A 21,813-nucleotide genomic window follows, 5' to 3' on the forward strand; every position below is an offset into this window, starting at 1 on the left:
TGTGTCTCCATGTTGGAAGTAGATGGTGATGACTCCCAAAATCTCTGGGTAATGTATTAATACAAGGTGACCTGAGATCTGAGCTGCAAGACATAGTCAGATCATTGAAGAAAAGACCCAGTCTTTTGTTATAAGATTGTCTTTCTATAAACCAGAGGACTTGCTGAAAGCTACTTTATTTCCAAGTGAGATGTACTGGCATGAAAGCCTAGAATTCTCCCATGTGCGCTGTTTCCTGAGACACTGAGTTTCTGACCCCTTTTCAAGCCTCAGTTTTCATCAGCACTCCCTATGCTGCTAGGATGCAGAAACACTGTGTGATTCCATTCTTAGGACGTATCTGAAGCAGTCAAAATCATAGAAACAGAAAGTAGAAATGTGGTTACCAGGGGCTGGGGGCAGAGGAAGGAGGAATTCACCTGAATGAGTACAGAGTTTCAGTTTTTCAAGATGAGAAATTTCAAGAGATCTGTTATAACACATAAATAGACTTCATGCTCCTGGACTGGACTTTTTAAAATTATTAAGATGGTAAATTTTATGTGTTTTTTAATTGACATACAGTTGATATACAATATTGTATTAGATTCAGGTGTACAACATAGTGATTCAAAATTTTTATAGATTATACTCCATTTAAAGATGTTATAAAATATTGGCTATATTATCTGTGCTGCAAAATACATCCTTGTAGCTTACTTATTTTATACAGACTAGTTTGTAACTCTTACTCCACTACCCCTATCTTGTCCTCTCCCTGCTTTTCTCTTCTCCCTGGTAACCTCTACACACACACACACACACACAGCAGAATTCTACAGGTGAAAAGTAGGATGCTGGCCCAGGAATTAGTTACACAGCTTTGAGATGCCAATCTAAATTGTCACTAGGTAACTAAGCCATGGACAGAGGAGCCTGGTGGGCTATGGTCCATAGGGTCACAAAGAGTGGGACACAACTGAAGTGACTTAGCACACGCACACACACACAACTAAGCCATAGCTTTTGAGTACACCATGCGTGATTAGAGTGGAACTGAGCTACTGAGGTTTTTCTACTCTTTACAAGTTGGGTTGAATTAAGTGCTGCCAATGCCAAATCTCGGAGAAGGCAATGGCACCCCACTCCAGTACTCTCACCTGGAAAATCCCATGGACAGAAGGGCCTGGTGGGCTGCAGTCCATGGGGTCGCTAAGAGTCGGACATGACTGAGCGACTTCACTTTATTTTTTCACTTTCATTCACTGGAGAAGGAAATGGCAACCCACTCCAGTGTTCTTGCCTGGAGAATCCCAGGGACGGGGGAGCCTGGTGGGCTGACATCTATGGGGTCGCACAGAGTCGGACACGACTGACACGACTTAGCAGCAGCAGCAGCAATGCCAAATCTACTAAGGAGAGGAGATGAATTGAGGCAGATTGTTGGTTACTGTGTTAGTGCACAGCTAGTTCAGTCCTTCTCACACCAATGACAGTGGACAAATCTTTATTATTGGAATTGATTGAACCCTAATAGTATCTGGTGTTGACTCTCCTGATTTCAGGGCTGTTCTCCTAAGAAACGATACATACTGTTGTGGAAACCCCAGCCATGTGCCTCTAATCAGCCTGGTCTCTGCATCACTCTGGGCTTCCCAGTGGTTCCGTGGTAAAAAACACGCCTGCCAATGCAGGAGATGCAGGTTCAATCCCTAGGTCAGAAAGATCCCCTGGAGGAGGAAATGGCAAACCACCCACTTCTGTATTCTTGCCTGAAAAATCCCATGGACAGAGGAGCCTGGCGGACTACAGTCCATGGGGTCACAAAAAGTCGCACACAACGCAGTGACTAAACAACAGCAACAACTGCATCACTCCAGCTGTTGGCGCTACTTACAGGTATGTGCTGGGACTGGATCTCCAATTTCCATTTTTCCAGGAACCTGCTCCTGTGTACATTCTTCTTATTTTCCTTTTTTCCTCTTCCTGGATTTGTTACCCTACCTGCATCTCCCTCCAGTTTTCCCTTCTGCCCTACTAGACTCCATCTATTACTATACTTTTCCATTTGCTTCATCCCTTCTCTATTTTATGTTTTTAAACATTGAACACAAAATGCATTATATTTAACAACAAACTCTGGGATTCACTGGACTTCCCCAGTGATTCAGTGGTAAAGAATCAGCGTATAATGAAGGAGAGCAGGTTTCAATCCCTGAGTCAAGAAGATCCTAGCAAGGAGGAAATGGCAACCCACTCCAGTATTCTTGCCTGGAACATCCCGTGGTCAGAGAAGCCTGGTGGGTCCCAGTCCATGGGGTCACAAAGAGTTGGACTGATTGAGCACCCAAGCACTGGGATTCGTTAGAATAGAGTGCTAAAATTTCTTATCATCTGCATACAATAATCAAAGAAGGTTTGATAACAATAGGCTTAGATATAAAATAAGGACCAACAAGCCATTCTTGTCCTCCTGATAGAAATACAGTGGTTGTGGAATTCTCAGTCAAAGGGCTCCTTTCAGGAAAAATCTGACCCATCTTCCTATAGCTAACCTGTGGTACTCTGAAAATATTCACGTACAAGTTATTAGTGTCAGACATGCAGATTTGCACAAAGGCATATAAAGGTCTGAAACTTGATAAACGTTTTTTATTAAAATGGAAAAGACCTTCTTCTTTGCTCTAATCATATTTTATAATAATTCATTTCTTTGTATGAACTCTTTTAAAGATGGTAAACCAAGGCCAAAGTGATGGAAAGATATATTCTGGAAGATCTCCCCAAAGGGAGTTCCCAATATGAAGCAACACAGGATGAAAAGGCAGAATAACCACCCTAAGGTTGATTCTGACCAGAGAATCCAAGCTCTAACTCTGACTCTGCCTCTCACCGTGTACCTGACCTTGGGTAAGTTACTTAGTGACTCTTAAGCTCTACTCTGTTCACCTATTTTATTGGAATAAAGATACTACCCACCTGATAGAGTTAATAAGGAAATGAGAGGGTCTATGTAAATGTCTTATCACAGTTACTCTCAAGGCATAGTAAGATTCGGGCAACTGGTAATACTGAAATCAACATAAAACCCCTGTTCCTGACATAAAAGAGTAGGTTTTGGGTTTCTTTTTCATAGTCTCAAATTGACTATTTTTTTTTTCCCCAAGCTCTAAATGTTTTATTTTGTACTGGGGTATAACCTATTAACAATGTTGTAGTTTCGGGTGAACAGCGAAGGGACTCAGCCATACACACACATATACATGTATCCATTCTCCCCCAAACTCCCCTCCCATCCAGGCTGGCACATAACATTGAGTAGAGTTCCATGGGCTATTCAGTAGATCCTTGCTGGTTACCCATTTTAAATATAGCAGTGTGTAAATGGCCTTCCCAAAGTCCCTAACTATCCCTGCCGCCTGGCAACCATAAGTTAGTTTTCTAAATCTGTAAGTGACAGATCAGGTATTAAAAGAATTCTGAACACTCAGAAAAAGTGAAAGTGAAAGTCGTTCAGTCGTGTCCAGCTCTTTGCAAACCCATGGACTGTATAGTCCATGGAATTCTCCAGGCCAGAATACTGGAGTGGGTAGCCTTTCCCTTCTCCAGGGGATCTTCCCAACGCAGCGATTGAACCCAGGGCTCCCTAATTGCAGGCAGATTCTTTACCAGCTGAACCACAGGGAAGCCCAAGAATACTGGAGTGGGTAGCCTATCCCTTCTCCAGCGGATCTTCCCGAGCCAGGAATCCAATCAGGGTCTCCTGCATTGCAGGCAGATTCTTTACCAACTGAGCTAAATACTCAAAACTCATCAGCTATTGCGTAGCTGTAATTCATATTTAAAACAGCAGGTGGCACTAATATCATATTTATCTGATACTACATGGCCCCTGAATTTTTTCTTTTTTCTTTTTTTTTAAGCATTCCCTTTTGGTTTTCTTTTCCAGAAACAGCATTTCCTCCTTGATCTTTTCAATTTTTGTTATCCTTCTATGATTTAGTAGGCTATTTTCAGTAGCATAGCCTAGTAAATTGTTTCTATTTTTAATATTTTTAATGTAGACACAAATTTCCATGGGCTGATTACATGAAATTTTTAAAATTTATTTGAAGTTTTGCCCTCTTTCTAATTCATTCTCTAAATTTGACCATATTGTTTCCCTATGGGCACTGAAACAAAAGTATTTTACATCTGTGTTCACCTTTGATCCTAAGAAAAGTTCAAGCCCTTTTCCAGAATACCGCAAGATAACAACAAATACGTTTATTAGAAGGAATGTTTGAAGAAAAGACTTTGAGTTTGGCAAAAGGAAAACTATCAATGCTTCTGAAATAATTTTTAAATTGCATGATGGATCTGCTCATGGTTAATTCAGCAGCAATGATCATGACATTTTTCCAGTTCAGTTTGCATTGCTCTCACAACATATCAGTGTATGTAATATCCTTTGCTGCTGCCATTGCAGCTAATGGCAGGTCATTCTCTAACCCAGGCTGGAAGCTGCAGGTTTGACTTTATGTGGTTGCATCAAGCTTGAACTGTGACACAGGCCTGGGTTCCCTTTTGTCACTGAGTTTAGAGATCTTCTAAGAGTTAACCCAGTTCCTCACAGTAAGATGCTCACTCAGAGCTAACTGAAGGCAAAAACACAGGCTCTTGCAAAGTGTATTTGTGCAACCACATCCCAGAGTCTCGGTTGCAACCTAATTCTGTGGTCAGAACACACACACAGTGGTGTTAAGAAAGATCGACCACAAGAGCAGGGCTGTCAGTTCACACAGGGACAGGAGGTGAACTCTGAGGGCCCTGTAATGCCTTTTAGTGGGCAGTGGCACCAGCTTTGAGGGAGGAATTCACAATGACATCCTGCAACCCACTGAAAGGCCCATTCCCTCCAAAAGCACATGCTAGTGAAAAAATAACAGGAATCAGGTTGACTTATTTAAATTTCTCTGTAACAAGTAAAATCATTTTGAACCTAAATTCTCTTCCATGTTTAAGGATGGATAAGTTTTCAGTGGCAGTGGGGGTAGGGGGTAGGACAAAACTTTACAGAAGCTGAAATATCACATGTGTACAATTGAGTAGTAAATTTCATGAAATAGACCTATTTTTATTTTTGGCCAATGAGGTCCCCTCACATGGACATCAAAAGAAGAGACAAGAGTCATGATAAAATTCCGAGTTAGTGGAAAATATTCATTGTTGATTCTGTTAGCCAGTAATTTTACTAGCAAATAATGACAATTGGGGCTTCCCAGGTGGTGCTAGTGGTAAAGAATCTGCTTGCTAATGCAGGAGATGTAAAAGATGCGAGTTCAATCCCTGGGTTGGAAGATCCTCTGGAGAAGGAATGGCAACCCACTCCAGTATTCTTGCCTAGAGAATCCCATAGACAGAGGAACTTGGCAGGCTATAGTCCATAGGATCAAAAAGAGTTGGACACGACTGAAGCAACTGAGCACACACACAATGACAATTAGATCTCCTGTAATTCCTGTCTCACATTTCCTTGTATTGGATAAAGCAGTCCTGGATACTGGTCTAAAGATTGTATTAGAGCAGGGGTCCCCAGCTTCTGGGATCTAATGCCTGATGATCTGAGGTGGAGCTGATGCAGTAATAATAGAAATAAAGCGCATAATAAATGTAATGCTCTTAAATCATCCCAAAACCATCCCATACCCCAGGTCCATGGAATAACTGTCTTCCATAAAACCAGTCCCAGGTGACAAAAAAAGTTGAACCCTTTATTAGAGGACTTAATTTCATATTTCTTATTTCCAGTGAATGGGACAATTTGCACTTCAGTGTGATGCAAGCTGCTTGTTTCTAACATAGACTCTTCATCAAATTAAGGATGTATATCCTGTTCTCAGGGCTTCCCAGGTGGTGCTAGTGGTGAAGAACCCGCCTGCCAAAGCAAGAGACATAGAAGATGAGGGTGTGATCCCTGGGTTGGGAAGATCCCCTGGAGGAGGGCATGGAAACCCACTCCAGTGTTCTTGCCTGGAGAATCCCATGGACAGAGGAGCCTGGCGGGCGACTGGGACACAGTATATCCAATTCTTAGTTGATTAAGAGTTTGGATCAAGAGTGAATGTTAGTTTTATCAAACATCTTTGCATATCTACCCAGATGATCATTTGGTTTTTTCTCTGAGATCTTTTCATGAGATAAATTCTGTTGATAAAACGGAGAAGGCAGTGGCACCCCACTCCAGTACTCTTGCCTGGAAAATCCCATGGACAGAGGAGCCTGGTAGGCTGCAGTCCATGGGGTCGCTAAGAGTCAGACAATACTGAACGACTTCACTTTGACTTTTGATTTTCATGCATTGGAGAAGGAAATGGCAACCCACTCCAGTGTTCTTGCCTGGACAATCCCAGGGATGGGGGAGCCTGGTGGGCTGCTGTCTATGGGGTCGCACAGAGTCGGACATGACTGAAGTGACTCAGCAGCAGCAGCAGCAAAGGAGTTGAAAGGGGTTTCCCTGGCGGTTCAGTGGTAAAGACCCCCCCACCCCTGCCAGTGCAGGTTCAGTCCCTGGGTCAGGAAGATCCCCTGGAGAAGGAAATGGCAGCCCACTCCAGTATTCTCGCCTGGGAAATTCCATGGACAGAGGAGCCTGGTGGGTTACAGTCCATGGGGTCACAAAGAGTCAGACACGACTTAGTGACTAAATAACAACAAAGGAGCTGTACATTTACAGCAAAGTATGCACCTGAACCTTTAGAACAGCTTTGTTCATAACTGCCAAAACTTGAAGGCAACCAAGATGTCCTTCAGGAGGTAAAGGCGTGAATAAACTGTGGTACATCTAAACAATGAAAAATTATTCAGTGGTTTAAAAAAAAAAAGACATGAACTCTCAAGCCATGAACATACAAGGAAGAACCTTAAATGCATATCAGTATGTGAAGGAAGCCAATCTGAAAAGACTCCATACTATATATTCCCAACTACAGGACTATGGAAAAGATAAAACAATGGAGACAGTAAGAAGATCAGTGGTTGCCAGGGGTTAGTGAAGGAGAATGAGTAGGTAGAGAAGAAGATTTTTAGGGCAACACATGCTATTATAATGGTGGATATATGGCATGATAGCTTGTCTAAATCCATCGAATGTACTCCACCAAGACTGAACCTTCATGTCAACTGTGGACTTTGGGTGACAATGATGTATCAATACAGGTTCCTCAATGTTCAACAAACACACCACTCTGGCAGAGGAGGCTGATGGAGGGTGGCTGTGCATGTGTGGGGATGTGGGGAGGGGGGCGGGGGTTGGTATATGGAAACCCTCTGTATTTTCTACTTAGTTTTGCTATGAATCTAAACTGCTTTAAAAAATAAACTCTATTTAAAAATAAACTAAAAAAAAAATTCTGTTGATAAATTTCCTACAACTGTACCACCCTTCTACTTTTAGAATAAAACTGAAGTCCACTCTGCATTGTTCTTTTCACAGAGATGAGATTCACTAATATTTTATCATCTCTGTAGCTATATTTGTACAAATATAAATTTGCGTTTATATTTTTCTTCTACACTGTAATGAGTTTTTCTGCCAGGGTGATGTTATTTCATAAAATAACTTAGGAAGCATTCCATCGTTTTCTGTGGAATAGTTAATACTACACTCAACTGATCTATCCTTCAAATATACATAAGTATATGCCTTTATGGAGAAGGCAATGGCACCCCACTCCAGTACTCTTGCTTGGAAAATCCCATGGACGGAGGAGCCTGTTAGGCTGCAATCCATGGGGTCGCTAAGAGTCAGACATGACTGAGCGACTTCACTTTCACTTTTCACTTTCATGCATTGGAGAAGGAAATGGCAACCCACTCCAGTGTCCTTACCTGGAGAATCCCAAGGATGGGGGAGCCTGGTGGGCTGCCGTCTATGGGGTCGCACAGAGTCGGACACGACTGAAGTGACTTAGCATAGCATAGCATAGCATATGCCTTTATATTTACAGCTGGCATTTTTTCTTTTAGATGTAATATCTGGGCCATATTTTCCATGCCTTCTCTGCAGTTTACACACAGTCAAATGTGTGTGGCTCAGCTGGCAAAGAATCTGCCTGCAATGCAGGAGACCTGGGTTCGATCCGGGGTTGGGAAGATCCCCTGGAGAAAGGAAAGGCTACCCACTCCAGTATTCTGGCCTGAAGAATTCCATGGACTGTGTAGTTGATGGGGTTGCAAAGATTTGGACACGACTGAGTGACTTTCACTATGCTATTTGGTCAGCTCAAATTTTCTATTTCTTGGCTCAGTTTTATCCATCTACACTTTCCTAGAGAATTCTGTCTTTCCTTGTGGTTTTTACAATTTATTAATTAAGAACTATGCAGCATAGTCTTTTGTAAATTTGATTCTCTACACCTATGGTCTTATATCCTTTCGTCTTCCTTTGTGTACAGTATCTATAGTTTTCTCTTGACTAGATTCACTCCAAGTCTATTCGATTGATCAGAATGCTCGTATTTCTTTGTGTACAGTGTCTATAGTTTTCTTTTTGCTTGGCTAGATTCACTCCAGGTCTATTCATTTAAACAGAATGTTTCTACTTAAAACGGCTTGCTGCTGCTGCTGCTGCTAAGTCACGTCAGTCGTGTCTGACTCTGTGCGACCCCATAGACGGCAGCCCACGAGGCTCCCCCGTCCCTGGGATTCTCCAGGCAAGAACACTGAAGTGGGTTGCCATTTCCGTCTCCAATGCATGAAAGTGAAAAGTGAAAGTGAAGTCGCTCAGTCCTGTCTGACTCTTAGCGACCCCATGGACTGCGGCCCACCGGGCTCCTCTGTCCATGGGATTTTCCAGGCAAGAGTGCTGGAGTGGGGTGCCATTGCCTTCTCCGATAAAATGGTTTAGAGAACATCAATTAAAATATATGGCCAGTGGAATTTTCCTGTTGTTCATATTCTAAGTAAACAAGATTTCCTATCTTCTAATAATATACCATTGAGAAGAATTCTAACAGTGTACCCAGACCATGAGTTACAACAACAATTTTTAAAATAGGAAGACTCTGACCTCCCTGGTGATGCAGTGACTAAGACTCTGTGCTCCCAATGCAGAAGGCTCAGGTCGATCCCTGTTCAGGGGAGTAGATCCCACGTGGCTCAACTCAAGTGTTCACATGCTGCAACAACAACAAAAAGATCATGCTGCAACCAAGACTGAAGATCCTACATACCGCAGCTAAGATCTTGTGCAGCCAAATAAGTAAAATAAATCTTAAAAAATAAGAAGACTAAAGCCAAGCAAGGTCTTTTTGGCAAATTACAGGAGAAACCAAAACACAATTCCCAGGGCCAGACTCTCTCTTGGCACTTGAAGTGTGAGCCAAGCCCAAAGTTAACAAGGACAGACTTTAACAGTCAGATGGTTTCTAAATAGAATTTGCTCTAGAAAGAACATCAGTGAGATTATTTCTCCTCCTAAGAGACTTTTTGCATATGTTCTATGAGTCGTTTTTGAGAAACAAACCCTGAGGCATCATTTTATGGAGGGAAGGGTTTGTTTAAATAAGAACATTATGCCACAGTAACATGACTAAGAAACCCTGTAAGAAAGGAAACCCTGAGCCAGCTGGGCCAGGTGATTGCTCCAAGTTACTTAGAGAAACTTGTTATTGTGAAAGAAGTGAGTTCAGGAATATTGCCTAAAGATGACGCAAAACAATCCTGAGATGAAGCCATACCTTGAGATGGAAGACTGTACAAGAAAGACTGCATCCATTACGTTGCATACAAGTTAACATTAAAGGTTTGTTGCCAAGCTATCATTCATGGGCTTTGCAAACCAGTATTTGCTTGGTTCAAAGAATAACTTTCAAAATATCTTTAACTTAGGGGCTTCCATGATGGTTCAATGCTAAGACTCTGCACTCCCAATTCAGGGGCCCCAGATTCGATCCCTGGTCAGGGAACTAGATCCCAATGCTACAACTCAGAGTTTGCATGCCACAACTAAAGATCCTTCAAGCCACAATGAAGATGGAAGATCCCGCATACCACAACTAAGACCTGGCACAGCCAAATAATTTAATACACAAATTTAAAAAATTAATTGAAATTACTAATGAAAAAAATCTAAATTTAAAATCTTATCATCCAAATGAACAATCCCTAAAAACTTGGTTGTCTTTTATTGTGATAATAACAACTCTGTGTTAAATGTAGGTTCTCTCAAGAGGATAAAAAGAGTTGACATTCAAAAACATGAATTCTGAGGCCAAGGACCAGTTGAAGACAGCAAATAATTGTCCAAATCCCATTGAACTCATGAAGAGAAAAGCAGTTAAGAATATCACCCATGTGTTTATCTAAAGGAAATGAAAACAGGATATCTAAAGATCTATGAGCCCCTGTGTTGACTGCAGCATTATACTCCATAGCCAAGGTGTGGAAATGACTGAAGTTTCCATTAAGAGATGACAAGATAAAGAACATGTGGTATATATTGACAATAGAATATTACTCAACCATGAGAAAGAAGGAAATCCTGCCATTTCTAGCTGCAGAGATGGACCTTGAGGGCATTATGCTAAGTATTATGCTAAGTAAACTATGTCAGACACAGAAGGACAAGCACTATATGATCTCACTCATATGTGGAGCGTGAAGAAAAGAATGCATAGAAACAGAGTAGAATGGTGGTTGCCAGGATCTGGGGGATGTGGGAGATGAGGAGATGTTGGTCAAAGGGTTCAAACTTCCAGCTGTAAGATGAGTAAGTTTTGGGACTTCCCAGGTAGTCCAGTGGTTTAGACTCCATGCTTCCACTGCATGGGACAGGTTCTATCTCTGGTCAGGGAACTAAGATCCTGCCTACTGCATGCTAGGCTATATGGCCAAAATTTTTTAAAATAAATAAATATTTCAGAGAATTCTTAAGGGCCAGAAAACTAAAAAGAAAAAAGATAAATAAGTGTAGGGGATCTAATATACAGTATAGTGACTACAATACTGTATTATATACTTGAAAATTGCTGAGAGTAAATCTTCGATGTTTTTACCACACACACACACACACATTCATCACATGAAGTGATGGAGCTGCTACCTAATCCTATTGTGGGAATCATTTCACAATAATATGTACATCATATCATCACCTTGGACACCTTATATATACAATTGTATGTCAATTATATCTCAATAAGGCTGAAAAAAAAAAAAAGACTGTCTACCTGGGTCTGGTTCTACAGTTTCAACACTCTCAGTTCCTTGACAAGTTTCCTTTCAAATATTTCTGGAATAGTCCTCAGAATAATCTGACCATTTCCTTTTATTTCTTACTCTGATCTTTGCTGGGTGGTATCACAAATGTCTATAAGGCCTTGCAAACCTTTCCATGGATGTTTTCATATCTCCTTCTAGCACCATGATTTCTGCCAGGCACTCTGTCTTTTCCATTAGGACATACAAGAAAACAATGTCTCTCCCTCCACTTTATTTTCCCCCCAGGTTAATTGAGATATAATTAATATAATACTGGGTAGGTTTAAGCTATGTAACATGTTGATACTTACATATTACTATGTAATATATACTATGTTTAAGCTATGTAACATGTTGATACTTACATATTACTATGTAATATATACTATGTTTAAGCTATGTAACATGTTGATACTTACATATTACTATGTAATATATATGTTTAAGCTATGTAACATGTTGATACTTACATATTACTATGTAATATATACTATGTTCAAGCTATGTAACATGTTGATACTTACATATTACTATGTAATATATACTATGTTCAAGCTATGTAACATGTTGATACTTACATATTTCTATGTAATATATACTATGTTTAAGCTATGTAACATGTTGATACTTACATATTACTATGTAATATATACTATGTTTAAGCTATGTAACATGTTGATACTTACATATTACTATGTAATATATACTATGTTCAAGCTATGTAACATGTTGATACTTACATATTACTATGTAATATATACTATGTTCAAGCTATGTAACATGTTGATACTTACATATTACAAAATGATTACCACCACAGCTGTAGCTAACACCTTCATAGCATCACATAATTAATTACCATACGCTTTTCTACCTAGTCTAGGTGAAAACATTTAAGATATACTTTCTCAGCAACTTTCTAGTATATAATACAGTATTGTTAACTACAGTATAGTCGTCATGCAGTACATTAGATCCTCAGAACTTAGATCCTCATTAGATCCGCAACTAGAACTTCTAGTTCCAAGTTTGTAACCTTTGACCAACATCTCCTCATTCTTGCCTTCCCCCAGCTCCTGGCCACCATCAGCCTATTCTGTTTGTATGAGTTAATAGATCAAGTATTTAGCTTTCTATGTGACTTATTTTACTTAGCATAATGCCCCCAAGGTCCTCAATGATATTGCAAATGTCAGGATTTCTTTCTTTCTCAGGGATGAATAGTATTCCATTGTATGTATATACCACATCTTCTTCATCCATTTATCCTTGCTTTCACATTTAGGTCATTCCCACATCTTGGCTATTGTGACTAATGCCACAATGAACAGGCCTCCCTCACCTCTTTAAAAGTCCACTTGTTCAGTGGGTACCAAAGCAGTTACTTGTGTGCCATTGTCTTATAGAGATTCATAGTTTCCATCACTCAGAATAGAGGGGCTAGGCCAGTAGACTATCTCCCAGAACAGATACTCACTGTTGTCAGTGTCCTGTCCTCTGATTTCTAAGACAACCTTCACTACTTGGAGTTCTCCTCTCCTAATGACTTTTCTTCCAGAAGCTTCTCCCAAATCCTTATGCAACAGATTTCTGGTGGGTAAGTGCCACATTAGTGCCTCCCTTGTTCCCTGCCTCTTCTCCTGGAGGCCCTTTCCCCCTTCCTTTTCTCCCCTCCTCCACAGACTTCAAAGGGTAGCAGTCACAGTACAGAGCCGGGGTTGGTGAATTATGACCCTCAAACCAAATCCAGCCCACTGCCTGCAAAAATGGTTTTTAACATTTTAAAAATAATGGGGGAAAAATCGAGAGGAATATTTCATGACATAAGAAAATTACATGAAATTCAAATGCCATGTCTACAAATAAAGTTTTATTGGTACACAGCCACACTCATTTGTTGCATATTGTCTATGGCTGTTTTTCTGCTAAAACTGCAGAGTGGAGTGGTTGCAACAGAGACCATGTGGCGTGCAAAGTCTGAAATACATACATGGGCCTTTTACAATAAAAGTTCACTGATTCTTGGTTTTGACCATGGACCCTGGCACTAGTCTGCCTGGGTTTTGAATTTCGTTCTGCCACTACCTATGTGGGCAATACTATAACCAGGCCTGAGTTGCAATTTGCACGTTTGTAACGAGGGGATGACAGCAGTTCTCTTTACCTCCTTAGGATGTGTGGGGATTAAAGAAATTGAATTAGAATAGTACCAGACACAAGCCATACACGTTAATTACCATTGTTACATTATAGCTGGTGACCATGGAAAACCTGTCTGGTATTAAATAAAAATTCTGGATCAAACGTTTGTTTCTTAACTGACCTCAAAGTAATAGAAAAAATTGCTGAATATGACAGTCACCTAAACAGTATAAGAATAGTGTCCTTGTTACAAAGGGGCTGCAGAATGAAACTTCACTCCTGTCCTGAATAAAGGTCAAATCTAGGCATTTAACATCCTGCTTTTCTACATTATCCAGGGAATCTCAGCAACCAAGTAGTTTTTCTTTTGTTTATTTTGTTTTGAAGAAGGTTGAATAAAATGTTTTTTTTTCATTTTCTCTACATTTTCCATGAAAATGAATAATTTTATGTAGTTACAATCATAATATAGCATATGTAGTTGAATTATTTTTACTACAGCTTAACTTTTCCATTTTGCTTCTTAGTTTTCATCACCTTTTGTTTTACACAGAGTTTTATGGAGATAATTTTTCAATATATATATATATCTTTTCAAGGTACATTTAAATAGGATTTCCATGGAGGTCCAGGGATTGGGAATCAGCCTGCCAATGCAGGGAATATGAACCTGTGCTGCCTAATGAGAGAACTTAGAGAACAGTGAGAACCTGAGCACTACAACAGAGTAGCCCCTGCTCTCCACAACTAGAGAAAGCCCGCATGCAGCAATGAAGACCCAGTACAATCAAAAACAGGCAAATAAATTTAAAAAACAAAAAGACCCCACTTAAAAAGATATATATAAATACAGTCTTTAAAAAAGTCAAGTAGTTTTCATTCCTTCTTCCCTATCAAACAACCCAGTTTTCATTAAATTAGCGACTTCAATGGCTCAGATGGTAAAGAATCCTCCTGCAGTGCTGGAGACCTGGGTTTGATCCCTGGGATGGGAAGATCCCCTGGAGGAGGGCATAGTGACCCACTCCAGTATTCGTGCCTGGGAAATCCCATGGACAGAGTAGCCTGGCAGGCTACAGTCCGTGGGGTCACAGAGAGCTGGACACAACTGAGTGACTAAGCACAATGATTTCAACCATCTCATCCTCTGCTGCCTCCTTCCCCTTTTGCCTTCAATCTTTCCCAGCATCGGGGCCTTTTCCAATGAGTCGACTGTTCCCAGAGAATAAAGATGGTTGGATAGCATCACTGACTCAATGGACGTGAAATTGGGCAAACTCCAGGAGATAGTGAGGGATGGGGAGACCTGGTGTGCTGGAGTCCATGGTGTCACAAAGAGTCGGACACGACTGAACAACAAATGACTTCAAATTGCTCAGATCATCAACTTCTCCTAAAGGATATGTGCAGCATAGAGTATTCTAGAAACAAAGCTAAAAGCTTGTTGTTATGAAAGTGTTCACCAAGCATCAATCTCACAGTGATGGGGCTGAAGATACGAACAGCTTTAGAGCCCTGACCATCATCTCCCCATTCATCAGAGAAACTGGACCTCCAAAGTCACAGAGCAGAGCCAAAGACAGACCCAGAGATGCTCACCAGCCAGGGTATTTGAGGACAGAGCATAGATAGTGATGAGAATCTTCAGGTCATATGAAAAAGGTGTTTCTAGGGCTGTAGATATCCATTCCTTTGTCCAGTTTAGCTCATGGGTTTCAAATTACAATGTGTCACCCTGGCCTTGACATACACAGAACCACCCTGTCCTGAAGCATTTGCCCTAAGAAGACTGCAAAGTGGTGTTTAGAGTCAAATATATCCCTCCTCCCCTTTTTTTGTAGTTCTAGTAACTCCACTCTGGCTTCCTAGGTGATTCAGTGGTAAAGAATACGCCTGCCAATGCAGGAGACGAGGGTTCAATCCCTGAGTCAGGAAGATTCCCTGCAGAAGGAAATGGCAACCCACTCTAGTATTCTGGCCTGGGAAATCCCATGGACAGAGAAGCCTTGCCGGCTATAGTTCATGAGCTCTCAAGAGTAGGACATGACTTAGTGACTAAACAACAAGTAACTCCACTCATGTAGGATCAAAGAATGAGCTTCCTCTACCTAGAATTTTCTTTAACAGAACCCATAGCTTCTTTGAGGGACTCAATTAAGTCAGCCAAATTTGGGAAAATAAACCTCGTAATCAGTGGAGGAAGTAAAGCTCTTGCCAGCCATCTTCACATCTCTCTATTCTCATCGGCATCGTTAACTAGCCTCCAAATTCATTTATTCTCATTTCTTTCTCGAAGGCACCTTCCAACAGAGCAAGCTAGTGTTTGTGAGTGCTTACTTGTGTTTGTATATGTGTGGGTTTTGAAGTTCGAATATCCCTGGTTGTGGAATATGCTTAATGTTTCCTCTGAAAAGATATCAGAGGAAAAAGAAAAGGGTATTTCTGGGAATCCTGCTGTTATTCCACTTACCCATCTAGTTGACTCTCTAATTTTCAGCCACATTTTAATAAAAGACTTTGAATAGCTCTGCTTTTATGATTTAAATGGACTTTCAAATTGGGATTTAACCATCTGATATAACAAAGTGGGTGGACTTCAGTCTTCAGAGGAAAAAGAATAAACATCCTGAAAACTGTAATTAAAATTTTCCATTTTCCTCCAACCCTCTTATTGCAATTATTGTCACACTTGAAATATCCAGTGTCCAAATTCAAACCTCAAGTTTTGCAAAAAGCCTTCAATTCGAGGTGGTGGGATAGGGGTGGAGGCAGGGTGGAGGATGTGTGGGGGTGGGGTGGGGTGGGGCTGAGGCAGCTGAAGTCATTTTGGTAGAAATCCAGTTATGTTGAATGAGGATTAACATTCTGATGTGTATTAAATTTAAAATAAACCTGTGGTTAGACAATGTCACTCATCCAATTTTCTCAAACACAGGTGACTGAAATAATTTTGTGCAAAATACTTAGGCTCCTAATGGTCCATGTGGAGAATTGCTGAGGAAGGTATGAAGTCAGACCTAAGGAAATATGAAAGGAAAACTTCAATCCAGAGCAACTGGGATATAAAAGGTGAAGATAGGTAGATATCACAGATGACTAAGAAAATGGCAACTCTATGTAGTAACTGTGTAATTGGCCTTCCCATTACAGACCCCTCCCCCAGGCTCTCTGCTTTTGTTCTTCTCAGAAGTATCCAGATAATAGTGTCTGGTGCAGGTTTCCTGACTTGTTTTACAGATGCTAAAACCCCCACCAAGTGGAAGAAATCAACGACTTGATGACCACGAGCACATAGCCCCCCAGACCTACTGGAGCCTAAGGATCTATATTGCTAACCCCTGTGACAGGATCCTGTTACCTCCATCAACCAATCAGAGAATTATGCACGAGCTGATCACACAGTCTGGGATGCTCCTCCCTCACCTGGCTTTTAAAAATGCTTAGCTGAAACCAATGGGGAGTTTGAGTATTTTGGAAGTCCTGAACGTCTTGCTTGGCTCCCTGCAATAAATAATGCACTTTTTCACCACAACCATGTTAGTAGATTGGCTTCACTGCATGTGGGCAAGCCAACCCAGTATTACCCATTCCCCTCTCCTTAGGGTTATACTTGCCTCATGTTGTGTTTCACACTAGGTGTCAAGATTCAGAATTTCTAAGGCCTGAAGCCTATATAGTGAAGCTGTTTATATATATATATATATATAAAACATAGATTTATCCATTCACCAAACTTTCCAAAAGGGCTTCGCAGTTGGCTCAGTGGGTAAAGAATCAACCTGCAATGCAGGAGATAAAGGACACTAGGGTTCATATCCCTGGGTCAGGAAGATCCCCTGCAGGAGGAAATGGCAACCCACTCCAGTATTCTTGCCTGGGGGATCCCATGGACAGAGGAGCCTGGTAGGCTCCAGTCCAGGGAGTCACAAAAGAGTTGGACACCACTGAGCTACTAAGCACACAAACTTTCCAAAAACATATGGTAGTAAAAGTACACTGAGGAGTCCAGAAGCCTCAGTAAATTCCCTTGTGTCCACACTGCCCTTCAGTTGTTTCCACCTTCAGTCTATGTCAAGAACCTTTTTTCTATCTCAACCCCTACCATCCTGGACCCAACTGCCTTCATTTCTTGCCTGAACTACTGAAATAGTCTTCTGACCATCTGATCTTCCTTCATCTTCCTTGTGTCTTTACAGTCTATTCAACCCACAGCAGTCATGTTAGATCACGTCCTTGGTTGGTTCAAAATCCTCCAAACTTTTTTCACAGCCAATATATGAAGTTCTCACCATACCCTTTGTGGTCCTGCTTTATTGGCTCACACTGTGTCTCTCACAAATTTTCTCCCATTATCTGCCCCTTACTAACATCTCTTGCTACCCAGTAATACTTGCTGTTTCTCCGTGGTTTCAAAACCAGCCAAACATGCCTCTAGCTTTTACTTTTGCTGTTGTTGATTTCTGAAGGCTTTTCTCTGAAATCCTCACTTCCTGCAGATCTATAGTTCAATGGCACTTTATCAGAGATGCCTTAGCAGAACACTGGATATAGAACTGCAGCATCCCTACCTCCCTCATCCTGTCCTCCTTATTCTGGAGTTTTCTATACAGGTTTAGCCTCATTTGGCTTAAATTTGCCTTACCCACCTCTGTTAGACACTAAGCTCTATGAGGGTAGGAATTTTATTTTATTCACTGCTGTGCTCCAATTCTTTGAACAGTGCTTGACACCTACTAGGCAACCAATAAATATTTGTGAAAAGAAAAAAATTACCTAACCTGGGAAGTTAGGTTAATCATGATGTCATTAGCAGAGGAAAAGAAATCTGGGGGACAGCTGATGGAATCCCTTCTGGATGTTAAGTCTAAAGTGACTAGATTTCTTAGATTATTATTACACTTGATGAATAAATACGTAGAGTTACCCACCATTAACAAGACCTTTAAAAAAAATTCAGATCTGACTTTGTAAAAAGTTACCAAAGTTAAAATGCACCGTTTTCAGTGAAGTTTTGCTTTATTACGTGTTTATTTCATTTTCCTTTCACGTTCGAAATCGGCAAGAAAATCTTCATAGGCTGCGAGAACAAAGCAATTTCAAGAGGCTTTTTCTCAGATGGTGAACCCGAATCAGCTGGTCATTTACTCTGTTTTACTTCTATGGGTGAGGTAGCAAGGAGCCCCACACCCACCTGGGACTCGGATCCAATCTTCATTCTTGAGGTCTCTCCAGATGGAAGTGAGTTCCAGGAGGAGAGTTTCAGAGGACGCCAACAGCTCAGGGCTGTTCAAATGTGCAGCCCCTGCGTTTGACTCTGTCTGAACAATGCAGCTAGTGAACAAGAAAGATTCGGATGTGCCTCGTCCGCTTCCCCGCAGGAACGCTCTTTGGGCTGCTGAAAAACGGAAGTCTTTGGGGCGGGCTTTCCCCTGGACCATGAATGTCTGAATTTCTTCAGCTGGGTCTGAGTCTCTTCAGCTGGGGAGGAGTCCAGGTGTTTCTCGGGGACATAAGATTTCCAAGTCAGAACTCGCTACATAATTCTCGCTAAGAGGCTCCCCTAAGAAACTACTTGATACTTCTGAGGAGCCCGGCTCCTTCGCATTAGTTCTTTATTTACCAGAAGACAAATGTTCCTTCTTTGAAGGCTATGAACCGTGGCCACAGGAGATCACGTTTACCTTGGAGTCCGGCTTCCGGCTCTCTTGGTGTCAGCGAAAGCTCTAGGGGGTGAACGCAGTAGTCAACTGCTCATTCATTCAACAAATATTTATCGAGCGTCGGTTGAGTGCCTGGCACTGCGAAAACCAGGACGGCTACAAACAACTTATCTTAGATACTATGCACTCATCCTAGTTCCCCCAGATGCTCCGGAGCGCGCGGTGAGAAAGGACTCCGCATCCACTCCCGCTTGCTCCGCCTGGGGGTGCCCGACCCCTCCAGCGCAGCCCTCTCGACACCCCGCCGCCAGGGATCCAGGCTCCAGGGTTTAGCCCGGTTGGGGACGGCGAGGGGAAAAAGCCAAACACTAAAAGGATTTAAAAAAAAAAAAAAAAAAAAAGCCGTACCCAAGTCTGTGCTGGGAAACTGCTCCCGGGAAGTGTGCAAGGCGGAGCCGGCCTGGGCCCGGGAGAGCGCGGAGACCTTGGCTGGCCGGCGCCCGCGGATCGTGGCGCGGAGGCGGCCTTGGCGGGCGGAGGGCGCGGCCAGCGGGAGGGGCCGAGGCGGCGCCGGGAGGGGCGCGCACGGCGGCGTGGCCGCCGGGCGCAGCAGGTGACCGCGGCTCGCGGTGGGAGCCGGAGCGTATAGCTGGCGGCGCGGCGGGGAGACGGCGCGCGGGGCCGAGCGAAGTTTCCCGGAACATGGCGGAAGGGCCCGGGGCGCGCCGGTGTGCGGCGCGGTGGCGGTCGGAGCCCCGGGAGCTGTAGCCGCCGCAGCCGCCGCCGCGGGGCGAGGTCGCCGCCATGGCCCGCTGGATCCCTACCAAGAGGCAGAAGTATGGGGTTGGTGAGTACTCGCCCCACCCCGTCCCCGCCGCCGCAAGTTCGGGGGAGCGGCCCTGCCGGGTGCAAAGTTGGGCGGCGGACGCACGGTCACTCGGTGCGCGCCTGCCCGGGACCGGGCTCCGGCTCCCGCTACCCGCCGGGGCGCCGCCAAGGCTCGGCTCGGGCCCCATTCTTTCTTGGAAGCGGTGCGAGCTGGAGCCAGCTCCGGGAGCCTCATGGTGGGAAGTCATTCAGAGTTTGGGGAGTCCGAGTGGCTAAAAGTGCAGTTGGTTTCCGGACTGGCCATCCCGCCCCCCGACTCCCAAGGCTGCAGCTCTTTGCAGAGTAGAAACGTGCAAAGCGAGGGAGCTCGCTCTGCTTCATTTGGGGCGCCCTGCCGCGGTGCTCACGCCCACTGTCCCCCCATCCACCGGCCCGCTTGTGCCCGTGTAGCTTCATTCAGTACTTTGTAACCGGCCGAGGCCCATGAAACGCGAAGTCGGCGGGCTGCCCCAGCGCTTCCTGCCTTTGCTCTTAGGTTCTCCCTGAAGCTCCAAGTGAAGAGTTTGTGGGGGGTTGTTGGGGCGGGGGGCTAGGGAGCCATCCTCTCCCAACTCCTCCCAGGCACTGGGATCCCCGTAGCAGTTGTGAACTGGTCAGGAGACTCAAGCTGTAGTGTGGAGGTGATGGAAGCGGCAGGAAGTGTGTGGTATGGGAGCGGGGGTGGCTGGCCCCGGGGGCTGCTGGTGCGAACTGTCGTCCTCTACCCGAGCGTGAGTGGAGAGGGTCTCCGACTGCCTTCTGAATCCCCATTCCGCCGTGCGATAAAACAAGGACATTTTACTAGGAACAGAGTGACAGGTCCTGTGCTGGGCACTTGGGCGTTCCTAACAGCGGTGCTGGAAGGGCCCGCAGGATGTGCAGGAGGTTGCTTTCGTGTTAGTTTTCGATCCGAAACGGTGGTTGAGCGGGGCTTTAACACAGGTGAAAACTCTTGCTCTTTCCACTTTTTATCGAGGAGTCAAGTTGCTTAGGTCTTGTGGAAAGACTTCTGCCGTTAGCGGGGCGATTAAAGTGGCTTTAGGCTTGGGTGCTATTCCCTAGTATAAACACAGTTGAGAATTTTATTACTTCCTTTCAGGGTCGTTCATTGGGCATATTTGTAAGTCTTCGGCTTCACTACCATCTCGCCCGCATTTTTCCACCCCCTCACTTTAGTGGTTACTAGGTCTCTGAACCTATTCTATGTTTTCTGACGGCTTTGTCAGTTTCAGAGAGATCTCTAGGGGCTTTTCAACTTGGAAGACTTGAGTCAGTTACAAAGAAACAAACCAACTCTTTGATATTTATTACTTTGAGATGGTGATCCTAGTGTATATATTTATATGTGTGTGTATACAATAATATGCACAAGAATCCTTGTTTTCCCTCTGCAAAAACTTTTTCCTTTAAATTTCTTTTAGAATCCTTGCACTCTTCTGTGACTGTAGTTCAGAAATAGGTAGCTGTTGTTTCTTCTGCTTCATAATTTGGTCATGAGCTTTCAGGTGCCAGTTAGTAAGTAGCCAATAATTCTGGAAGTCAGATGGAGCTAATTTCTTTGTGTTAATTGGGTACTAACTCCTAGATGAAAGTATATTTAGCAATGCCTAGTCAGTACTTTTGGAGAAGGCAATGGCACCCACTCCAGTACTTTTGCCTGGAAAATCCCATGGACGGAGGAGCCTGGTAGGCTGCCAGTCCATGGGGTCGCTAGAGTCGGACACGACTAAGTGACTTCACTTTCACTTTTCACTTTCATGCACTGGAGGAGGAAATGGCAACCCACCCCAGTGTTCTTGCCTGGAGACTCCCAGGGACGGGGGAGCCTGGTGGGCTGCCGTCTATGGGGTCGCATAGAGTCCGACACGACTGAAGCGACTTAGCAGCAGCAGCTTCTCACGAAAAAATATCAATTCTTATTTTG

At 43.1% G+C, this 21,813-nt stretch overlaps 1 protein-coding gene and 2 long non-coding RNA genes across 10 annotated transcripts in view; 2 read left to right on the forward strand and 1 right to left on the reverse strand.

The window, feature by feature from the left end:
* LOC123332897 overlaps nucleotides 1-19,203 on the reverse strand; it is a 48,292-nt gene extending 29,089 nt beyond the window's left edge. The window contains exons 1-3 of one of the 4 annotated variants that reach the window (XR_006550060.1): nucleotides 18,554-19,203; nucleotides 9,029-9,137; nucleotides 5,719-5,896 (exon numbers count right to left, since the gene is read on the reverse strand). This is a non-coding gene — a long non-coding RNA (uncharacterized LOC123332897). Of the gene's footprint in view, nucleotides 1-5,718; nucleotides 5,897-9,028; nucleotides 9,138-15,720; nucleotides 16,380-16,785; nucleotides 16,864-18,371; nucleotides 18,440-18,553 lie in introns of those variants that run through there. The other 3 variants (XR_006550063.1, XR_006550061.1, XR_006550062.1) reach the window with 3 other exon arrangements.
* On the forward strand, nucleotides 15,336-16,824 carry LOC123332898. Of its 2 annotated transcripts, none has more exons than XR_006550064.1 (3): nucleotides 15,336-15,687; nucleotides 16,298-16,441; nucleotides 16,600-16,824. It is a non-coding gene; the product is annotated as an uncharacterized LOC123332898 (long non-coding RNA). The 2 variants fall into 2 exon arrangements; XR_006550065.1 differs by having other exon boundaries at nucleotides 16,298-16,431.
* DOCK5 (dedicator of cytokinesis 5) overlaps nucleotides 19,116-21,813 on the forward strand; it is a 281,525-nt gene continuing 278,827 nt past the window's right edge. Inside the window, exon 1 of one of the 4 annotated variants that reach the window (XM_044940174.2) lies at nucleotides 19,116-19,244. Coding sequence is in view for 3 of the 4 variants with exons in the window: in XM_044940175.2 (XP_044796110.2) it covers nucleotides 19,827-19,869 (43 nt within the window). In the remaining variant the exon portion in view is untranslated. Of the gene's footprint in view, nucleotides 19,245-19,436; nucleotides 19,870-21,813 lie in introns of those variants that run through there. The other 3 variants (XM_044940175.2, XM_044940173.2, XM_025281882.3) reach the window with 3 other exon arrangements.

This window comes from Bubalus bubalis, chromosome 3 (genome assembly GCF_019923935.1).
Source record: "Bubalus bubalis isolate 160015118507 breed Murrah chromosome 3, NDDB_SH_1, whole genome shotgun sequence".
Lineage (NCBI taxonomy): Eukaryota > Metazoa > Chordata > Mammalia > Artiodactyla > Bovidae > Bubalus > Bubalus bubalis.